The sequence below is a fragment of the Blennius ocellaris genome (genome assembly GCF_963422515.1).
Source record: "Blennius ocellaris genome assembly, chromosome: 11".
Lineage (NCBI taxonomy): Eukaryota > Metazoa > Chordata > Actinopteri > Blenniiformes > Blenniidae > Blennius > Blennius ocellaris.
Window position 1 is genome coordinate 9,270,042 of NC_137660.1, and position 19,435 is coordinate 9,289,476.

At 41.8% G+C, this 19,435-nt stretch overlaps 1 protein-coding gene across 1 annotated transcript in view; it reads left to right on the forward strand.

Annotated features, from left to right (window-relative positions):
* The window catches only part of peak1 (pseudopodium-enriched atypical kinase 1), a 109,251-nt gene that overhangs the window by 74,321 nt on the left and 15,495 nt on the right, over window positions 1–19,435 (forward strand). The window contains exon 4 of the mRNA XM_080505346.1: window positions 7,055–10,550. Within this exon, the coding sequence (XP_080361472.1) occupies window positions 7,180–10,550 (3,371 nt within the window). The 5' untranslated portion in view covers window positions 7,055–7,179. The remainder of the gene's footprint in view (window positions 1–7,054; window positions 10,551–19,435) is intronic.

Genomic DNA, 19,435 nt, shown 5'->3' on the forward strand with positions numbered 1-19,435 from the left:
CTTTAAACCCTGTTTGACATGTGGATGGAAAGAGCCGGGGATCAAACCAGGTCATGCAACCAAAATATGACAGCAAAGCATAGTGTTATTATGTATCACCTTATCATATAACACAATTCATTTGTTGACATGTACGCATCAGTTAGTGGATTTATATATCAGAACCTGAACCCTGTGTTTACATCTGTTGTCTGACAAGTGTTTAAAACTGTATTGATTGAAAGTGTGTAATCAGCCCGTGGCTATGGGCCGGGTGCTGGTTGTGATGCCAGCCTGTTCTTGGGAGTAGAGTTTGAAGTGAAGAGGGACAGAGGGAGAAAGATTTACATATCTCTGAGGAATGCAGAAGTAAAAAAAAAAAAAAAAAAAAAGAGGAGGCAGGCAGCAGAAAACAAGCTGAATGAACAGAGAGTGGGTAGGGCGAGAGAAGAGAGTGAAGAAAATGTTGGGCCAGAGGGAAAAAGACAGGAAAACAAAGCAAAACTTTGAAGGAGGGGGATCGGAGGAGGCGGAGAAAATGATGAGTGAGAGGAGCTCAGTGCGATTCTGCATGGGGAGAGAAGAGTTTGGGGAATGAGGAGGCTTCTGTGAGCTGACATTTTATCTTTCACAGCCATGTTCTTCAATTATTTCATGCACTTGTGCATCAACTGTGATAGACGGGAAACTTCATCAGACGAGTATTTCAATAAAGTTTGAAGTAAATGACAAAGACATTTATATATTTATATATTTATATATTTACTTTTTCATTAGACGACAAGCTCCCACTTTGCAAGCACCACAAACGGAATAATGAAAGAACATGTAGAGGCAAGGTTCAGTAGATTTTCCCAAATTGGAGATTAATTGGGAGGAAAATCAGTAAGATCTCAGACTCTTTGCTTCATCTCAGAGAGGACATCCATTATTAAAGAGTAAACACATGAATACACACACACACATAGTTTGTCCTCTTGGGACTGTGCATTATATGCAGACTTATGCCCCGTCTTTTATTCACTTCTGATCTTAACGCTGCTCCATTGGTTCGTATACTAAGCTTCCAGCGGAATGACAGAAATATGAATGAAACGAATGCGGACTACAGGCTGAAAGCTTCGTGTGTATACTTATTCATGTCTAATCTCCATAAATGAGCCTTTACTCTAAACCATATTATAACTACTGCCACTGCTACCTGGAGGTGTAATGTGAAGGTGTTGCAGTTCCACTGCTCACGTGGTTTAGCGCCATAATGTAAGGCCAGCTTGGGTCTCAGCGTTGTGTCGGGTTCACGAGTGAAGAAACCTTTTTTTTTTTTTTTTTTTCAAATCAATGTTTTACTAGAAATTGGTTCTTGGTGGTTTGGCCAGATTGGAGGCTCTTGTGTGCCGGTTTTCAGTCTTCGGGCTGAAATGACGTGTCGACTGCCGAATTTCTCTTGAAAACGAAAGGATTTAACCTTTCGAGTTGTAATTCCTCTTTGTAACAGTTGAGAGGAATTAACGTTCAGAACATCCTTCATCACCCACGTGTTGCTCAAACAGAAAAATGAAGTCGACTCGGTTATCAGTTCCTCCGAGTCTTAGGCAGCATTAAAGTCAAAGCACCTTGATTAGATTTCCAGCCTCCCCTAATTTAATTAGCCGATTAAGATTTAGATTTATTAAAGTTTGACATGGCGGAGAAAACAACACGTGTTTCACTCTCGCGGCCGAACGCGCCTCCCAGGGTGAAATTGGTTTCACAGCAACCGAAGTAGATGAGGCATGTGGCACATCAGTGATAGAATAAGCTTCTTTCTCTTTGGAAGCGTCTGCTCTCAGACCGAGGGCAACGTTACAGAGGATATAGATGTCGATCACGTGCTCTTCATCTTTCACAGCACAAAACAAATCTCTTATTCAGAAGTGCAAATGTCTCTGTGACGGAGATCAGTCATTTTACAGGAAGTTTTACTTTTCCTCAGACAGACATCAGTCTTCATACATGACAGGCGACACTAATGCCTCAGCCTCATCAAATATGCATGGAAGGCAAGCTCGTGATAAACAACAACAAGACGGGCGAATAACTAAGCAGGCAGCAATAAGAATGCAGACAGATTGCAACCTGAATAGTTTCCATTGTGTTGCGTACGACGGGGGTTTGCGTCTGGAATGAGAGGCGCGTATTCTTTGTTTGATATGGTTTTATATTCTTTTGGCAGTGTATTCAGGTGGAGAACATGAGCAGATGGAAATCAAAAGTAAAGAAGAAAGAATGTATGCATGCACTGTTTTCCAATAATCTGTGGCAGCAGCTGACTCATATCTTTCTAACCCAAATCGAAGATGTTGAGAGTTACACTGTCGATATCACAACGGCCACACATCATTACAACTTCTCTTGTTTTAATTGAAACCACTCCGATGTATTGTAATTTGCCACATTTCAATGGGGTTGCATAATATCCGTTACATAACAAAAGTCGCACAGAAATAGCAGTCTTTTATTTGGCCGATGGCCACGAGTAGGAGCGCTTTTAGTGCAGGAGAAGAAGAAACAAAACCAGATAGAATCATTTTGTGGTGAAACAAAGATGATTACATAAGCAAGAAGAATTGCTTGTGCCAGAGAGATCCTCCTCATCCTCCTGTGCGCAGGCTGGACTTATCATATTTTAATGACATGGGCCTCATCTAAAAATACAGAACTGCTAGGCTTAGTAAAAAAAAAATCTCACATCTCCTCAATTCTGAACTCTTATGGCAAATCAAAAACACTAAACAAAACATGCTTCTGACAAAGAAGCAGTAATACAAGTGTTGTTGCTGTAGATTTAGTTAGTATAGTTTTCATGCTTTTCAAGTGAAAACGTTTTTGGTGTTTTTGTTTCAGAAAATTGTCGAGTTAATACATCAATGATTGAGCGCACCGGAATATAAGCCACACCCACCAAATTTTAAAAGGGAATAAAAACCCCAAAAAGAAATGTCGGAGTTACGTGACGCACCTGAACGTATCACCCACGTATCAGCGGCATGAAGTTCGTTAACCCTTCAAATGCCGAGTCGTCCACGCAGGTTTCAAAGCATGTAAAAAAAAAAAAAAAAGTAGCGGCTTATCATACAGAAAGTACGATAGTTGGTGTGCCATGCCACGAGTTGGCGCTGTTGATTGTTTTAGTAAAGGAAACACACTCGCATACCTACAGAAAAAACAACTCCACGATACGGCGACTCTCAACTGTAAAACTAGCAAGTCCCAGAAGAACATGGACTGGGAGTCATGACACTCTGGTTGCTGTTCGCACATGTGCAGAAGAACTATTTACTACGGCTGTGGAGAATTTCTCCTGGCTACACGGAGATATGGAGTCATAACATTTTCAAAAAGTAGAATTTTCAGTGACTCCAGGTACTGTCGTCATGTCAACGGACACTAAAAAACACAACAAAAGGTTTGTTGATTTCACTTGAAAACAATGTCGTGTAAACAGGGCATTAGTCAAAGCTGACGAGTGGGGAATAGGTTTTGAGGAGTGATCCCAGTACATGATACTCAGTACTGTTTTATGTGGCGAGTATCATGGTATACATATTCGATGATACTCCAGGGTCTAGTGATTCATCTAATAGTTCAACTTTTTTGACTCAGTTGAGATATTTAAGGAACTGCATGGGACAGAGAACCCCGCGTATTATATTTGCCTTAAGTTCTTACAAAGTATGAACAATTAATAGATGCAGACGTGTTTTTCATCAAACACATTTTAAACCCAAATGTAAATATAATGAAGAGAAAATTAAACAATAGAATATAGTATTTTGAAAAACGGTGGGTTTAATAGGTTTGGCAATAGAATGGAGTATGTAAAAGGAGCTACCCGCCTGTTTAGGGTTTTTAGGATAATGCCGTTTGACTGATAGCCACTGTTTCCTGTGAGGATGCAGGCCTTACATGGGCTGTAGCCAGACCAAGTCGTCATCCACTAGGAGGTCATCGGAGTTGATTTCCTACAGTATTCTGTCTGGCTCTGTGTGGGTGTTGTCATGAAAACATCCTTCCTGACACCCATGACTGCGAGGACTGAATCACCCGCCCAACAAAGAGCCACAGCCCTGACCTGGATTGATGAAATGCCAGTTGGGTTCAACCTCAAGTACCACCATCCACCAATTACCATAAGTTATCAAGGTATTCGGTTTGAAATCATACAAAAGCAAAGAGTTTCTCTTTTCTTCGGTTCGAGGTACCACACCTTGTGTCTGTGTGGGTCTTTGCCCGACCAAATTCAATTGAGTATTCAGGCCGACTGCTGTATAATAATCCTTTTTGCATCCTTCACATGTCAAACAGAGCTGAATTAAGTAAGAATGCCCAGCCAATGAATAGAAAATTGCTTCAGCAGAGAGCACTTAATCAGGTTTGTGTGACGGAGGGGAATGTCTTCAAAGTATTGATTGATCTTCTTGGAAGAAAAGCAAGATATCTGATTATCATCCAAAAAGCACAGAGGAGAGCAGATGCAAGTCTGCAATCAATTGCAGGTTTACTTTTCTTCAGGATGAGGCCTGTTCTTTTCTGTCGCTTCCTCTGGTACAATAGATCATTTGTTTTCCTTCTAGGAATATTTCCCATTTGGCGCCATGACTTGAGGGGCGATGCAGTTCGAACAAAAGTGAAGTCTGTCCTCGATAAACCTTAAGAATCAGATCACGATATATACTTTTCATCCAAAGTTAAGCATTTAGCATCAGCAAGTGAATTCAAAATTTGGAAACTTTTCCTTGGATTGGTGGGATCAGAGACTTCGTTTGGAGTCATTTTGGCCAGCGGAGTTATTCTGTCAGATTATTTTATGACCTATCTTTTTTAATATAATATGATAGATAACAGAGCCTTACCATTGTCACAGCAGAATCCTCAGATAATAAAAAAAAAGTGGAGAGGTATGACACAGCTGTCGGGCAGCAGTCCCTGCAGCAGGGCTCGACTGCACTTTGTAAAGCATTGCAGTGGAAAGTTTGAGTGGTGTCCTCTTGTAAAGCCAGCATAGGTTTGATAGTACTTTGAGCTTGAACATTAAAGCTAAAGGTAACATGTGGGCTGTGCCAGAAGCAAGAACTAGTATATAATCACTCCGCTGGGGCAATGCAGGCCCCCAATCAACTCAAGCATTTGGAGATTGACCTGCATAGAACAATAGCGGGTGAAAGAACATCCCCACTTAACGCGATATCCAGCCAGGATGTCATTTTTATCTTAATCTATCAGGTGTTTTCTCTTTTGGTGTTGTTCACACATCCTGTAGAGTTTTGTTTTGGGTTTTTTTCTATCTTCTCGCGTTGAATGGCTTGTCCAGAAACCCCAGCAGAAAAAAAACAGTCCCAGGCTATGTGACATACAAATTACACAGGGATGTTAAATGAAATGCTCAGGGAACAGGTGCATGGTTATTGTTTGTTTGAGCTACACACCACGCCACAGAGTTGACATTAATGTGGTTTCGAAGAATTCATCGTAAGTGGTTGCCTGACAGTGGGACTGATCTATCGCAATAAGTTACGTTTCAATGCGTATACTTTTTCATTTTGCGTTTCCTCCTCTGTTAGACTGATGAATTGCATTCATGTGAGGATCAAACTAATTTAACAAGTCTTCCATGAAGCTGTCTCATCTCATCTTTTCTCTGTTTAACACACTGGGTTATGTAGGCTGGCACAGGCTGGTAGTGTAATCATTAAAAAAAAAAAAGTGTACGAGCTGCTCGGCGGAGGAAACAGGATGTCTAATGCACGCTGGTGCCGATAACCCGAGACCATGCTGCTTTTCAAATGTCAGCCTTTGTTATTTCAGAATAGTGTGAATTTTTAACCCAGGTTGTGTTTTTTCTCTGCACCTTCTTTAATGAGAGGCGGGTGGAAGTTGGAGTTGTTTTTGTGTCAACTTTGACTGTTGAAGTTACGGTGCAGAAATTAGAGCCATATTTGTCCACAACCTTTAGCAAACATTTCAGTGAATGTTATGTCTATGAACCTTACAATTGACTTTTTAATTGTCCTTGACAAGTGAAACATCAGTCTTGTCCTTTGTTGCATTTTGGAGCCTTCATGTCGAGGATTGTTGCCTTTAAGTATATCATTTTAAGGACTATAGCTCCTTTCAGACGTATATATCTTGAAAAAACTTCTAGCTCTATGTCATTTGTGGAGCACCAGTGCACGCGAGCCCAGACAAAGCGCTTTTGATTTTCCATTTTCCATCTAACTGCAATGGTTCATAGGATTTTGGACTTTCAGCTAGGTTTGATTCAGGGACGATATCAGTACTTTTATTCCTCCTAAGCCGTGCTGAAACACCCACCAACAACACCAGACAGCAATTCAAAAATAAGCCCTCTCTAATCCTTTTCATTGTGGCCCCGTGGTTTTGGGGTCTTACGGGTCCATTTGTGGGTGAAGAGACGGCGCTGCACTGTAGGAAGGACTGTCTCCTGCAAAGAGAAAGTTTGCCACCTAATGGAGACAGTCTAGCACTGCCTTCCTTCATCATTTTCTACCACTCTCTTTGTGACCCAATGCAACTTTTTTTATATCGGTGTAGTTGTGCGTGTTTAGTGTAAGTGTGCAGCTGATCACTCTGTGCATATGTATTTGTATTTATATTGGCATTAGTGTTTCAGTTCCAAAGTGTTACTACATTTGTTTTGGTATTTTCTGTTGATAATGGTTTTTGATGTACACATTCCATTCTCAAATTCATATGGCCAAATAATGCTATTTATATACATTTAAATGACATGAATTGCCGAGAAAAATATGCCCAATGAAGCATCAATTAACATTTCACTTCATGAAACTGAGTGACATAACTAAGCTTCACTAGACTCATTCTACTTTACTCAGTTAATGATCAATTGTCATTTTATTTGTTGAAGAAAAATCGGTAATTACCCAGTGAGCCTGCCTCGCTCTGTTAGTAGCACATGCAAGGAGAAAAGCTTCATACTCTGAAAAGCTCTAAACTTGATAAAAAAAAAAAAAAACAATTCTGAACTTTTGTATTTTTTTCTGGTTGTCTCTTTTAGGTCCAGGTTGCTCCAGGTTTGAAGTCTAAGAAGGGTTTATTTTGGTACGACAGTCCAATCCAGTCGTTTGATGGAGGGCTTTCCAGTTCACTGAGCCAACAGGCCGCCCGCCCGGACCAGCAGCCATGTCAGCCTGCAGCACCTTCACCGAGCACATGTGGAAACCAGGCGAGTGCAAGAACTGCTTTAAACCCAAGAGTCTGCACTGTCTGGCTCAGAGCGGAGGGAAGCCTTTCCCCGAGCAGAGGCCCCCCACAGCGCAACAGAACCCACCGTCTACTGGGGCGAGAGCCAACCCTAACCTTCCTACCAGCACTCAGAGAGCCAGCAGTGGGTCAGCTCGCTCAGGCCACTTTCGTCCACCGGTGGCCAAGAAGCCGACCATCGCTGTCAAGCCTACTATGATGTTGCCCTGCTCTTCAACAGGATTGGATTCAGATGGAAACCTGCTGCAGCCACTGAATGTAATAGGGCAGGGGAAGACATCAGCCTTTACAGTTTGGAATCACAATGGACTGAACCGTAAGAGACCCAGTGGGCCCAGCAACAACAATGAAGGAGAGGACGGCAGTGAGGAAATTGAAGGTTATGGGCAACTTAGCCCGAGGACACCTAGTGGAAATAACAACAGTGGATTAACAGATGTACTCAAGGAAATTGCTGGTTTGGGCCCGAGCTGCAGCCCCACACCATTTTGTGGATCAAAAGATTTGTTTTGGGGACGAATCAGTAGTTCATACCAACGGTCTTTAGAGAGAGGTCTTCCAGCCTCAAGTTGCCTGGCCTTGGGAAGCTGCAGTAGTGGTAGCGGTGGTGGTGGTGGTGGCACTGCTCATAAACGAGTATCACTTAGTGATAGTACCAAAATCATCAGCACAGAGGGCGGTCGGTTTTGCTACCCAGAGTTTTCCAGTGATGATGATGAGGACGATGAGGACGAGGACAGTGAAAGAGAGGATGATGAACATGAGAGCTGGGATGAAAGTGATGAAGAGCTACTCGCCATGGAGATTCGTATGCGAGGCCAGCCACGATTTGCAAATTTCCGTGCAGCCACATTGTCTCCAGTGCCCTTTGCTGCAGGGAAAAAGTGGAATACTGTACCACTTCGTAACCGCTCACTGCAGCGAATCTGTGCTGTGGACTATGATGATAGCTACGATGAAATTCTCAATGGGTACCCCTCAGTAGATTCCAATGGAGCTCCTCTTTCCTATGGACCTCTTGACTTGCAAGGCAGTGGGTTTTTGTCAACTTCAGAATCTACAACATCGCCAGAATCATCGTCGTCACGACAGGACAATTCACACACAACTTCTAGCAATGGGAGCAGTTCTGTTTGTGCTCTTCGAAATGGATTGCATTCCTCAACAAATAAAGCACCTGCTCCCTGCACTACTCCAAAAAATGAGTCTGTTAACAAAGTTCTGAGTCCAGCCAAAGTCACTGAAACACACAAGGCTGTCTTAGCCATTCGATTGGAAGATCAGGATGGTAGAGAGGGTATGCCCATGCCCCAAGCCCTTCCAGGCCAACCAGTCACTATAAGTTTTAGCCCCACTGAAGAGCAAGCAAAGCCATACCGTGTGGTAAATTTGGAAAAATCACTCATCTGTAAGCCATACACTGTAGTTGATGTCTCAGCGTCTATGGCAACTAAAGATGGTCAGACTCTGGACTCTTGCCCTAAACCCAAAAACCTGTCAATGCCTTCCAGTCCTACATTGTTCTGTAGCACTCCTGTAGTCCAGCCGTTGTCTCCAACATCTCCTACTTCCCCATCTTCCTCTGTGATGCCAACATCACCCACATCTGCTGCTCCCTCAGTCACTTCCCGAAAGAAATTAGGCACCATACGCTATCAAGAAGTTTGGACCTCGAGCACAAGTCCTCGGCAAAAGATACCTAAAGTGGATCTAGGGGTGGGAAATAACCCTGGTCCGTCCATTATGTCTCCACACTGCAGTCACAAATCTGCCCCGACTTCTCCCATCGCTGGGTTGCCTTCATCCCGAACTGTTCCTGTGAAATCCCCCAACTTATCAGAAATCAAGTTTAACAGTTTCAATAATGCAGGCATGCCTCCTTTTCCCATAATAATACGAGATGAACCAGCCTACGCTCGCAGCTCCAAAAATGCTGTCAAAGTCCCAATTGTTATCAACCCAAGTGCTTATGACAACTTAGCTGTGTACAAGAGTTTTTTGGGACTGAGTGGGGAACTGCCTCAGCCAAAAGGGGCAGGTAACAGGGTCACCAGTCACACTTATGAGGAGATTGGCTCTTCTGAGAGCGTCCAGTCCTCGTCAACAGAGAAAACGCAGTCTGGGAGAGGCACGTCAGAGCGAGCCTCTTGTGAAGAGACGAAATTTCCACTTGATGCAGTGTCAACAGTACCAATTTTACAACCAAGAACCACTACAGACTCTAGCACTGTGACAAGCACTGTTATTAGCTCCACAGTCGGGGCCCTTTCTCCCACTACGTCACCAAATTCTCCTGTCAGTCTTGCCATTACTGCAAACCTACTTAAAGCCAGCGCGACTGCCAATACTGTTACAAAAACCTACAAGACAGCTAGAGATGCTCCTTGCATTAAAGATAATGATATGGGTGTACCTCTGTCTCCTGGGACACCCATAAGCCATAGAGAGGAGGCCAGCACTGTGCTTTCACAGATTGTGGCCTCTATCCAGCCTCCTCAATCTCCTCCAGAATCTCCATCAGCACAAACAAAAACTTTCAGTTCTGAAGACCTGTATGCCCTCCCACCTGACGCCATGAAAGAGACCCTCACGCGGCCCAAATCTCTCTTTTCCGCCACCGATGGCTGTCTTTCGAAACCAAAGAAAGACACACCCTCAAAAGTTTTGTCCAAATCCCAGAGTGCCTCTGCTGCTGTACCTCTTTCCAGCCCCAGGTCAGAGGCCCACCCTCCATTCCCTCCTCCAAGATCGACATCCTCCCCTTACCATGCTTCTAACATACTCCAGAGACATTTTGGTAACTGGACCAAGAGCTCTGGCTCCAGCTCTCCCATACGACCCAGCGACGGTGAAGCAAGTCCCGGAGGGGAAAGCAGGCGTCTTTCAAATGAAAGCTCAAAGCCCAAACGCTGGATCTCCTTCAAGAGCTTCTTCCGTCGGCGAAAAGACGAAGATGAGCAGAAAGAGAAGGGAGAGAGAGACAAAGAGAAGGGCAAGCTGGTTGGTCTTGATGGGACAGTTATCCACATGCTCCCACCGCCACCAGCGCAACATCAGCATTGGTTCACTGAGGCTAAACCAGAGGACCCCACCCAGAAACCAACCATTATCTTCACCTACAAGCCAGACAGTGCCGGTGGCTCTGGCGATGGGGAGGGAGAACTACGTGTAGAGGAGTGCAGAGAAACTTCACTCCTGACATCCGATGAAAGCAAAGAACCTCGACCACCAAGCCCAGGGCAAACGTCTTCAAACACCACTGGAGTGGATCTCAACAGCAAGGACCCCAGGTAATTATTTAATATTTTCTGAGCTTTCTTTTAGACTAGTATGATGGGAGATTCTTCCAAAATATTTGTATAAACGGTTGAAAAATGTTTCATACTTTCATTAGGATATTGAGCTCGCATTCAAAATATCAAGCTGCTAAATTCAACCCAGAGGACTCCTCAGTAATTTTCTTGCTAATCTCATAACCAAAGTGACCTGGTTGCTGTGGCTATGGGTTTGAGTAGTTATTAAAATTTGGTGAAGAGCATTTGCTTGATGTGCAGGAGTAGATATATGACCTGTGGGATCATGGCCCCTCTGGCAGAAAGCACTTAAAGGCTGTTATTAAAGCCCCATTTTTTTTTTTAAAAAGAGCGAAAGAAGGGGGGGGGGGTTAGTGGGAAAGCTGGCGCCGCAAGAAAACAGTTTTCAGCACATGAACAATTTAAGAGCAGCTCCAAGGTGAGAATAATACTGATACAAGTGAAATACTTTTCTTACTCTAGCTGTTTTTTTTTATGTGAAGCCAGAGAATTAAGCAAGTTCATGCAACTCACACATGTTTTTCATACATTAACCCCTACTGATCTAATGCATCATTTTACATGCAATGCATGTTATCATAGTTACTGTCATAGATTCCTGTCGGCACCCTCATGGGACCCTTCTGGGAATGACAATCCTTGGCCTTTGCCAGCTGCTTCTTTCCCAGTCATACAGATTCCCTCATCACAGATTCTATAAGTGTTTGATGTTAATATAGTGTGTCCGGTTGCACAAACTCTCACGTCTAGGCTGCCTCCTCCGTAATGGTATCTATTACTGACACAGCAGGCTCAGCAGTTCTCCCTTCAAGGGGTGGAGTTCAGTTTGCATAGAATCACACAGTTAATTCAGATCAAACCTATTTAAAACGTTGCCTTCATTGCCAGATTCCCTGCAGCGACTCAAACTGTATATCACTCACAATAATCAGTATTGCTAGTGTCGCACTTTCTTCTTGGATAGCATGTTCATTATTTGTCTTTGCCTTGCTGTTACACTTAGTTTGCCACAAGCCAGGTCTCCTGCAGCGTGACTGATGGTGCAGATAAAGATAGCTGTGCTCACCCCAAGATACACAGACAAACATTTTCTGCCCTAAGTGTTATTTTTGTGTTGACGATAATCAGTCAAACATATGATGTGTAGGGATTTGCAATGACCGAACAAAAGAACAACTCATGAAGAAGTGCGTATACTTAAAGTGCTCTTAATCATGGGACATACAAATATCTCAAGCACAATATTTATATGGTTTCTCCATAATATTACAACACTTTAGAATTTTCAGTCGACTGAAGACATTGCTTCAAAAATACAGTATCAGGCTAATAGTCCACACATCAATAGTTAAACTCAACGGTGTGTAAGCCTGAGACATATATTGTCCAAAGGGGCCTTTCTGCTGAGTTGTTCAATTCAATTCTGCTCAATTATCAAGTGTCTTTTTTTATTGAAAGCACTGCCACATGGTTCCAGTTGATTATTCCTCCTCTACTTTCACCCTGTTCTTTTTTTTCTGAGATGTTTTGTCTGCATTCCACCCTCTCCAAACTAAGCTCTCCAGTTTAAATGATCATATAGTGAAATTATGTTGATGTCACTGCTTTGTCAAAACCTCTATCGTCAACAATCTGTCTTTCTTCAGTAGCCATATTTGCAGAGGAAAAACATTTAGCTTTTGCAAGCCAAGACTGGGAAGTTGGCTGGAAATAAGTACACTTGGACAAACAGTGTTCTTTGAAATAATAAACCGAAGCAAAGTTCATCTTTTCTGCTTGGGTTCAGTGAGATTGTTATGACAAGAGGCAGTGCAAATATGCCCCAATGTCGCCGTCTTCTGCAACCTGCACCAATTCATCCTTAAAGATCACAGGTCATCCAAAGGTTATCATTTTTCTAGCGCCTATAGTCATTCCTCGGCCTCGTCCTTTGTGGCCGTACCTGGTACAACTCTTCGATTATGTATTCACAAATAATCTGAATCAAAAACCGCAGCCACTTCAGCTGGATCCTCTGAATGTGAGTACCAGTGATTGTTTACAGTGATTATCATTTAATTAATTTCACGTTGACCTTCACGAAGTCTAATCTGCTACAACGAAAATGCTGTCAAAGGCACGCTCTGCCATACCATGTCATCATGGTTTAGACCACCTACATAAGCTGACATCTATTTCTTTTCTTGTCTTGCTCTTCACGCCAACTCCATGTTGTTGGTACCTTCAAGGTTGTTGTCGAAGTGCACGGCTCCACGTCATCACCTTCTCCGTTTCTTGCTGTAATTCTGCTCTCCGTGCCACCCTTCTGTGAAGCACAGTGAACCTGTAAATATCTCACTCCTCTGTCCTGTCAAGACATCGTCCCAATTCTGTCTTTTCTCCCACTTTCCTGCTTTCTCTTTTCTTCTCCTTTCGCTTCGGCTCCAGAAATCTTTTAATTCTTCCTCAAGCTCCTGTCTCTTAGTATGTGGAGAATAAAAGTGCCAAAAATATCAAATGTCTGGCTAACGCGGTGCTCGGGTAGGATATATATATATATATAATATATTCCTAAGTTTAACTCCAGAAAATACAGGCCATCAGTCAGGATGAAGTTCACCCAATTAAGCAATTATTTTCAACAAATGTGCTTCCAGTGAATTAAAGAAAATTACAGGCCAGGTTCCAAGTTCAGAGCTGATGTTGAATTCCTTTGTTATATTTAACACAGAACATCAGGGAAGAACCATCTTAACAACATAACACATAAACGCTTCTGGCAAGTAAAGCATCCATGCACCTGTGGTTTGATTGCAAGAATAACTGAACACAGATAATGTCTTGTAATCCATAATAATAACAGTGCGTTTTATTCACGAGACACCCAATGTGACTGTACACAATGAACAAGATTCAAAAACATTCAGAGAGTTGTATAGAACAACATCAACATTAGTTGTAAGGTGTCTACTGCATAGCAGTGAAATGGTATATTATATTTACAGAAAATATGGCCAATCTGGGAGCACATAGGCAGTGAAGAGGATGGAGCCGAGGGCAGACCCCTGGAGGACAAAATGGGTGTGTTGGATAATCCAATGAAAGCCAGTCTGTGGAGGAGGATTGAGTGGGAGACGGTGTCAGAAACTGCTCCCAGATTGAGGAGCAAGAGGACGGATAATAGTCCAGAGTCAGCTGCAATCAGGAGGCTGTTGGTGACTTTGATGAGGGCTCTTTCTGTGCTGAGGACGGAAAACAGACAGAATCTGTCCGTAGACAGTATGGTTGGAGAGGTGACAGTGACTCTGAGGAACTGCAGTTGTTTCCAGAAGCTTTAAAGGAAATGGCAAAATTTGAAATTGGACGAAGGTCATTGAAGTTACTCGGGCCAGAGCCAGGTTTCTTAAGAACTGGGGTTATAGCAGCAGATTTGAAAGATGGTGAAACAAAACCAGAGGTGAGCGAGGAATACATGTTGGCAATCATCAGAGGTGAGATTGAGTATACTCGTGATTTAACTTAACCATTGATTTAGTGTTAGTTGTAATTGTATGCTATTAATTAGAACACACTGACACACTCCACATACAAACACAGGAGGCTTTGTGGACTTCAATTCAGTCCAGTATTGTCTTTGTACCTGTCTTTTACTCTTTGTTTTTTTTTCTTTTTTTACCCCACAGCTGTTTACAGCATTCCATTGGAATGAGTCAATCAGTAACCAGCTTACTAACATGGACCTTTGTGTTCACCCACAAACAAAAGCTGAGTAATGATACCAGCAATTATTTGGGTGTTAGAAGAAAAATCCTTATGCCTTGTGTTTTTTAGGCAAGCTGGTGTTGAAGTGACTACCACTTAGTTTCACTGTTTGTTGAGGTTGGCAAAAACAAAACTTGGTAACACTGTCAATGAACATATTTTCTCTGCTGTTGGTGTGTTTCTCCAGTGACGTTGCAGTGCCACTACAGTCTCGTACTGCAGCGTTTTCAGTGGTTTTGTATAGACAGACACATTTCTTGATATGGTTTTTACATAGATGGGAAATAGTTAATAGATCCTTGTGGACTGGGTCTAAAACATACCAATATTTAAAAAGCTCCCAAAACACATGGTTTTTAATTGATGAATGGTTCCGTATATGTAGTTGAATATCTTCCCTTCAGCCTAAGGTCGTTTATTAACCCGGTGTGCTCATGCAGTGGACATGGCTCGGGTTAACTTCCTGTCCCACCGAAGAGACATTTAAACACTCACCTAGTGTCCTTTGTGGTAGGTTTTATGAATGGTTCCATGTTATTAGTTTAATGTTGTCTGCCATGTAATTTTATGTTTCAGTGGGATGGTGCGAGTCACATAGTAATAATAATAATAAGTTTTGATTTTGCTATTCTTATCCAGGGTTGTGGCAGTGACTGTTATTGTTGACAATTCTTTTTTATGTTGTCTCCTCTACCTATTAGTCATGTTTCGTAAGTTGTATAATGGTCTGATCTGTGTGGATGAATGGGGCAGTGATTCACAGTGTAAACCAGTGACCCTGTCCTTCTATATGCCATTTGTTTTAGTTGGCCGATGAGGGGTTAATTCTTCCGGGGTGTTTTTTTTTTTTTTTCTTGACTGCAAGGAGTTTTTTATTGGCCAATAGTGGGCGTGTACTACAATGCAGACAAACACACACACACACACACACATATTACCTTAGACAGGTAGGAACATTCAAAGAGGAAGCAACAGAAGAAGACAAGCACAGTCTGCTTGCTGAAAGACAGTGTGTTGGTCTTAACAGCAGATTCGCTCGCAGTCCTTTAACTTTGCTCTTCCAAGGATGTGATTCCTGCCGTCCACCTTTCGTTCAGGGTACCGCGATGGGAAGCTGTGTGAGCCAGTACAGTGGGTAAGAACTGAAAGTTGACTCTTTCCTACATAGTTTGTGAACCGTGACCACCTGGGTTATTTGAAGTAATGTTGACCGAGCGGGGGGGGGGGGGGCTTTCAGATCAAATGATCTGTGTTTTGATTGAGGGATTCTTCATTCCCTGCACTCTGGCCGCTCGCTCCATGCTCTTTGAACAAGTCAGGTCCTGACTTTGAAACGTGTAGCAGCCATAAAGGTATTTATATTGTCAAGAGTAATCTTTAAGGTGTGCATCCGCTCCGGATGACTTCCTCATACAGGATTGTGGAGCACAGATAGACTGTGTGTTTTAGTGCACTTCTGAGTAGTTTTATGGTTAATTGTTAACGGTTGACTGCCTGGCTGTAAGTGGATCTTTGAATCTAAAGTACAGGACAAGGAAGAGTAAAAGAGGAAATCGATTTTTCCATGTGCAAACAATCAAACAGCAGATTTCTATGCCAAGCTTAAAAGCAGTCCATTGTAGCACAATGGGCTGGATTTATTTTTATTTTTTTTATGTCTGGTTCTTAATTGTTTAGATTTTTTTTCCTCTGTTTATTTTCAGTTTTCATGCTCCTTGTTTTCATTTAGCTTTCAACATTGTGGCGATCCCGTTATTGTAACTGTCACGGCGGCAATGCACTGTGGTAATGTAAAAGCTATTGATCACGTCTCTTTATTTAACGCAGACGCCGAGGCCTTGGGACCTCCACACAAGCTGCAAACATGTCAGGTCTGATGTTTTGCTCAGAAACATTGCCCCGAGGTAGCAACAGGGTGTTTCAAACCCCATCCGTCACAATATTATCGGAGTTGAACAAGTTGTTTGTCTCCATCATCAGTAATCATGTGAACTTGTAGTTCACTTTATCAACTCTTAAAGCAAACCGACTCAGTTTTGAGAGCAGCAGATTGTTGTTCGCATTGAGCACTGTTGCCTTATAACAAGAACTTTCCTGGTATGAACCTGCTGGAGTGTTGGTGTGGAGTTTGCATGTCCTCCTTGTACATAAGATAAGAGAAGAGAAGATAAGATAAGATAAGATAAGATAAGATAAGATAAGCCTTTATTGATCTCACAAAGGAGACATTTACTTGTTACATTCTGCTCTTAAGGACACTCATGAGGAAAGACAAGAAATGTGCAAAGAATAGAGGTATCTTATATACAATGACTATCAAGAACTCTAAGGGCCAAAAGTATTTACAGTAGAAGTAATAATAAGTCAAATAAAATAAAATAGGACTAAAATAAAAATAAGATAATAATCACAGACTATAATAAAGTATAATAAGTTCTAAGGGAGCAAAGTATACGGTAAGATGAAATACAAGGAAATTAAACTATGATTGGGGGGTGGGTGGCAAAGTGTAGAATAAAAGTACAATAAACATTCTATCGTAAAAAATAATACCAGTGTTGGCAGTGCAGGTTCAGTCCTAACAAGTGGTCAATTAAGTGACGTAGATAAAGTGGCATAGATGCAGGGGTTATTGCACGTAGTATTGCATGTTACTTTCCAGTCTTGTTGTACAGTCTAACAGCAGTGGGGATGAAGGACTTGCGGTAGCACTCGGTCTTTCACTTGCGTTGGTTATGTCTGGTCACTCAGCTTTCCTCCATCCATTGGTCAGGTTCTCAGTGACCTTTACTTTGTAGCCTGGCGGTCATGTACACATTACCATTTAACATGATCCTCCATTGTCAGCTGCCATTGGTGTACATAAAATTAATAGATGAATTCGTCTTTGTCTTCTCTTATGCCTTCTTTCCATTTCTGTTCAAATTCACTGTGATTATAATCTCCTGGCCAAGCTGAATGGTCATGCGACCTGTGTAATCGATGATAACTCCATTAATAGCACCTGGAGAGTTCTTTAAGCACTTAATTGCGTTCTTCACGAATCCTTGTGTTGCAGATAGATTTTCAACTTATACTTGAGGTGAAACATCCAGTAATAAAAGATCTTTTGTGTCCCGTTTGAGCTGTACTTTGAGGGACTTTTTCCCAATGATCCCATAAATCTTTAGTCACATTAAGAACATGTGTCATGAATGTTGCAGTCAAAGGAAATGACACATTGGGATAATACAGATATCACTGCCAGCCGGCAACACCCATTACAAGGCCTGAGGCAGTGAACTTCCCTCTAAACTCTTTGTGATTCCTTCCTTTTCCTTTTTTTTCTGTTTTTAATGTGAAATCTAGCAGATAAAGCTATTATATACGTGGAATGAGGTGACCCAGCATCGTGAATAATGCTGCCACAATTGCATAAGAAATTCAGAGCAGCTGGCAGGTTCAGCTTCTTTTACAATGGAGGTCAATATATACAGTCACTGAGAACGTCACACAGCCTGGGTGGCCTAAACCCAGGTGGCCTGAAGCTGTAATATCGAGACGGGTCACATTGAGACTGTAATCGGATCAGGGGTCAGTGACCAGGAGTGTCTGCTTTATTCTGAAGTCAGCTCATCCCAGGTACAGAGAGATTTAATCACGGGGAGTTACAGTCTGTCTTTTTTACAGTCTGAAGTTAATGTTAAAACTATATAGGAGGGTTTGTTGAACAGCATGTTCACTTCTGGATTTTATACTTCCCGTTTCAATGTTTTTGTTATGTTTTGTTACAAGCAGGATACTTCTTTCAACTTGAAATACTTGTGAATATTTCACTGTAAAATTTGCTTCAAAGGCATTGATGGATTTGTGAACTGTATGAAAAGATATAAGATGTTTTCTCCAAAGTGAAACCAGTAAGATGCTGATTGCATCCTGGTGGCTGGTTGTAGTAGAATATAAATACAATACAATTGTCTGGACTGAACTAAAGCCAACTCCAAATGTTAAATTGCAAATGGGACATGAGCACACAACACATTTTTCTTAGATATGTGATGGTTGTTTGCCTTTTTTCATATCTTTTTTTTCTTTAATTGTTTCAAATGTAACACTGAACCTCAACTTGAGTTCAAATGATTTTAAATCTCACACATAAATTATCAACAAGTTCGATTGTAGCAATGAATCGTTGGTGTCAAACATTGGTTTTAAACCTCTGTACTGTATATGCATCTTTCTTTTCTTTTCCCTGCATGTGAGATTTCCTGTAAGAATCAGAGAGATATAATGAAGAAGGAATAAGTGGAGTTTGCAAATTTGTGCTTGCATATGTGAAGTATTGACAGTCCCTCGTACCGCAAGTCACACAAACCACAGATGACACACTGTGTGCGTTTTGATCACATGATTACATCCGGCCTCTCTAATATTTGCGAGAAACCTGAAATGTTTCTGCCAAGCTGTCGTTAAAGTGATGGAGTTTTCTGATGCACTCTGTCTACTGCAGGTTTTGTGACTTGGTTGAAAAATAGACCACTTGACCTAACGAGTGACCAAAATATGAAGGACCAGGCTAATGACCATGTCAGAACAAGCCCCGTTTACATGACAAGGTTTTCAATTGAAAACTGCAACTTTTCGTTGAAAATTGAGGTTTTTGAAAACACTCCGTCTCCATGTAGGTGATTTCCAGGGATTCTACCGTTTCCATGGGAATGGACATTGATTTCTAAACTGTTTCCACGTGAAACTTTTCTGGAACAAAACTGTAAAAACGCATGTGTTTTCAATGAAACGTTGTGAAAACGGAGGCCAAAACGTCCTGTCGTGTTTTTTTCCTACCCACCTCTGCCAACTTTGAGGAGAATCAATATTTCACGATATGCTTGTAATGTTATTTACTTTATGTAAACGAGCGAAATAATAAGCAGCAGCTTTTTTTCCTTACAAAGCAAGGTACTTGTGGCACTGTTTATGTCTGCAATCAGACCGAAACAAGACGCTGATTTCTTTTATATGCTGGTGACTGAAAATGGTCTGATATGTGATATAGTTATTCACAAAGCCATATTTGTCAATGTAATGTAAATTCTGAAAAAGAAAATATACAAAATGTTCTATACAAAACTGATTCCCGA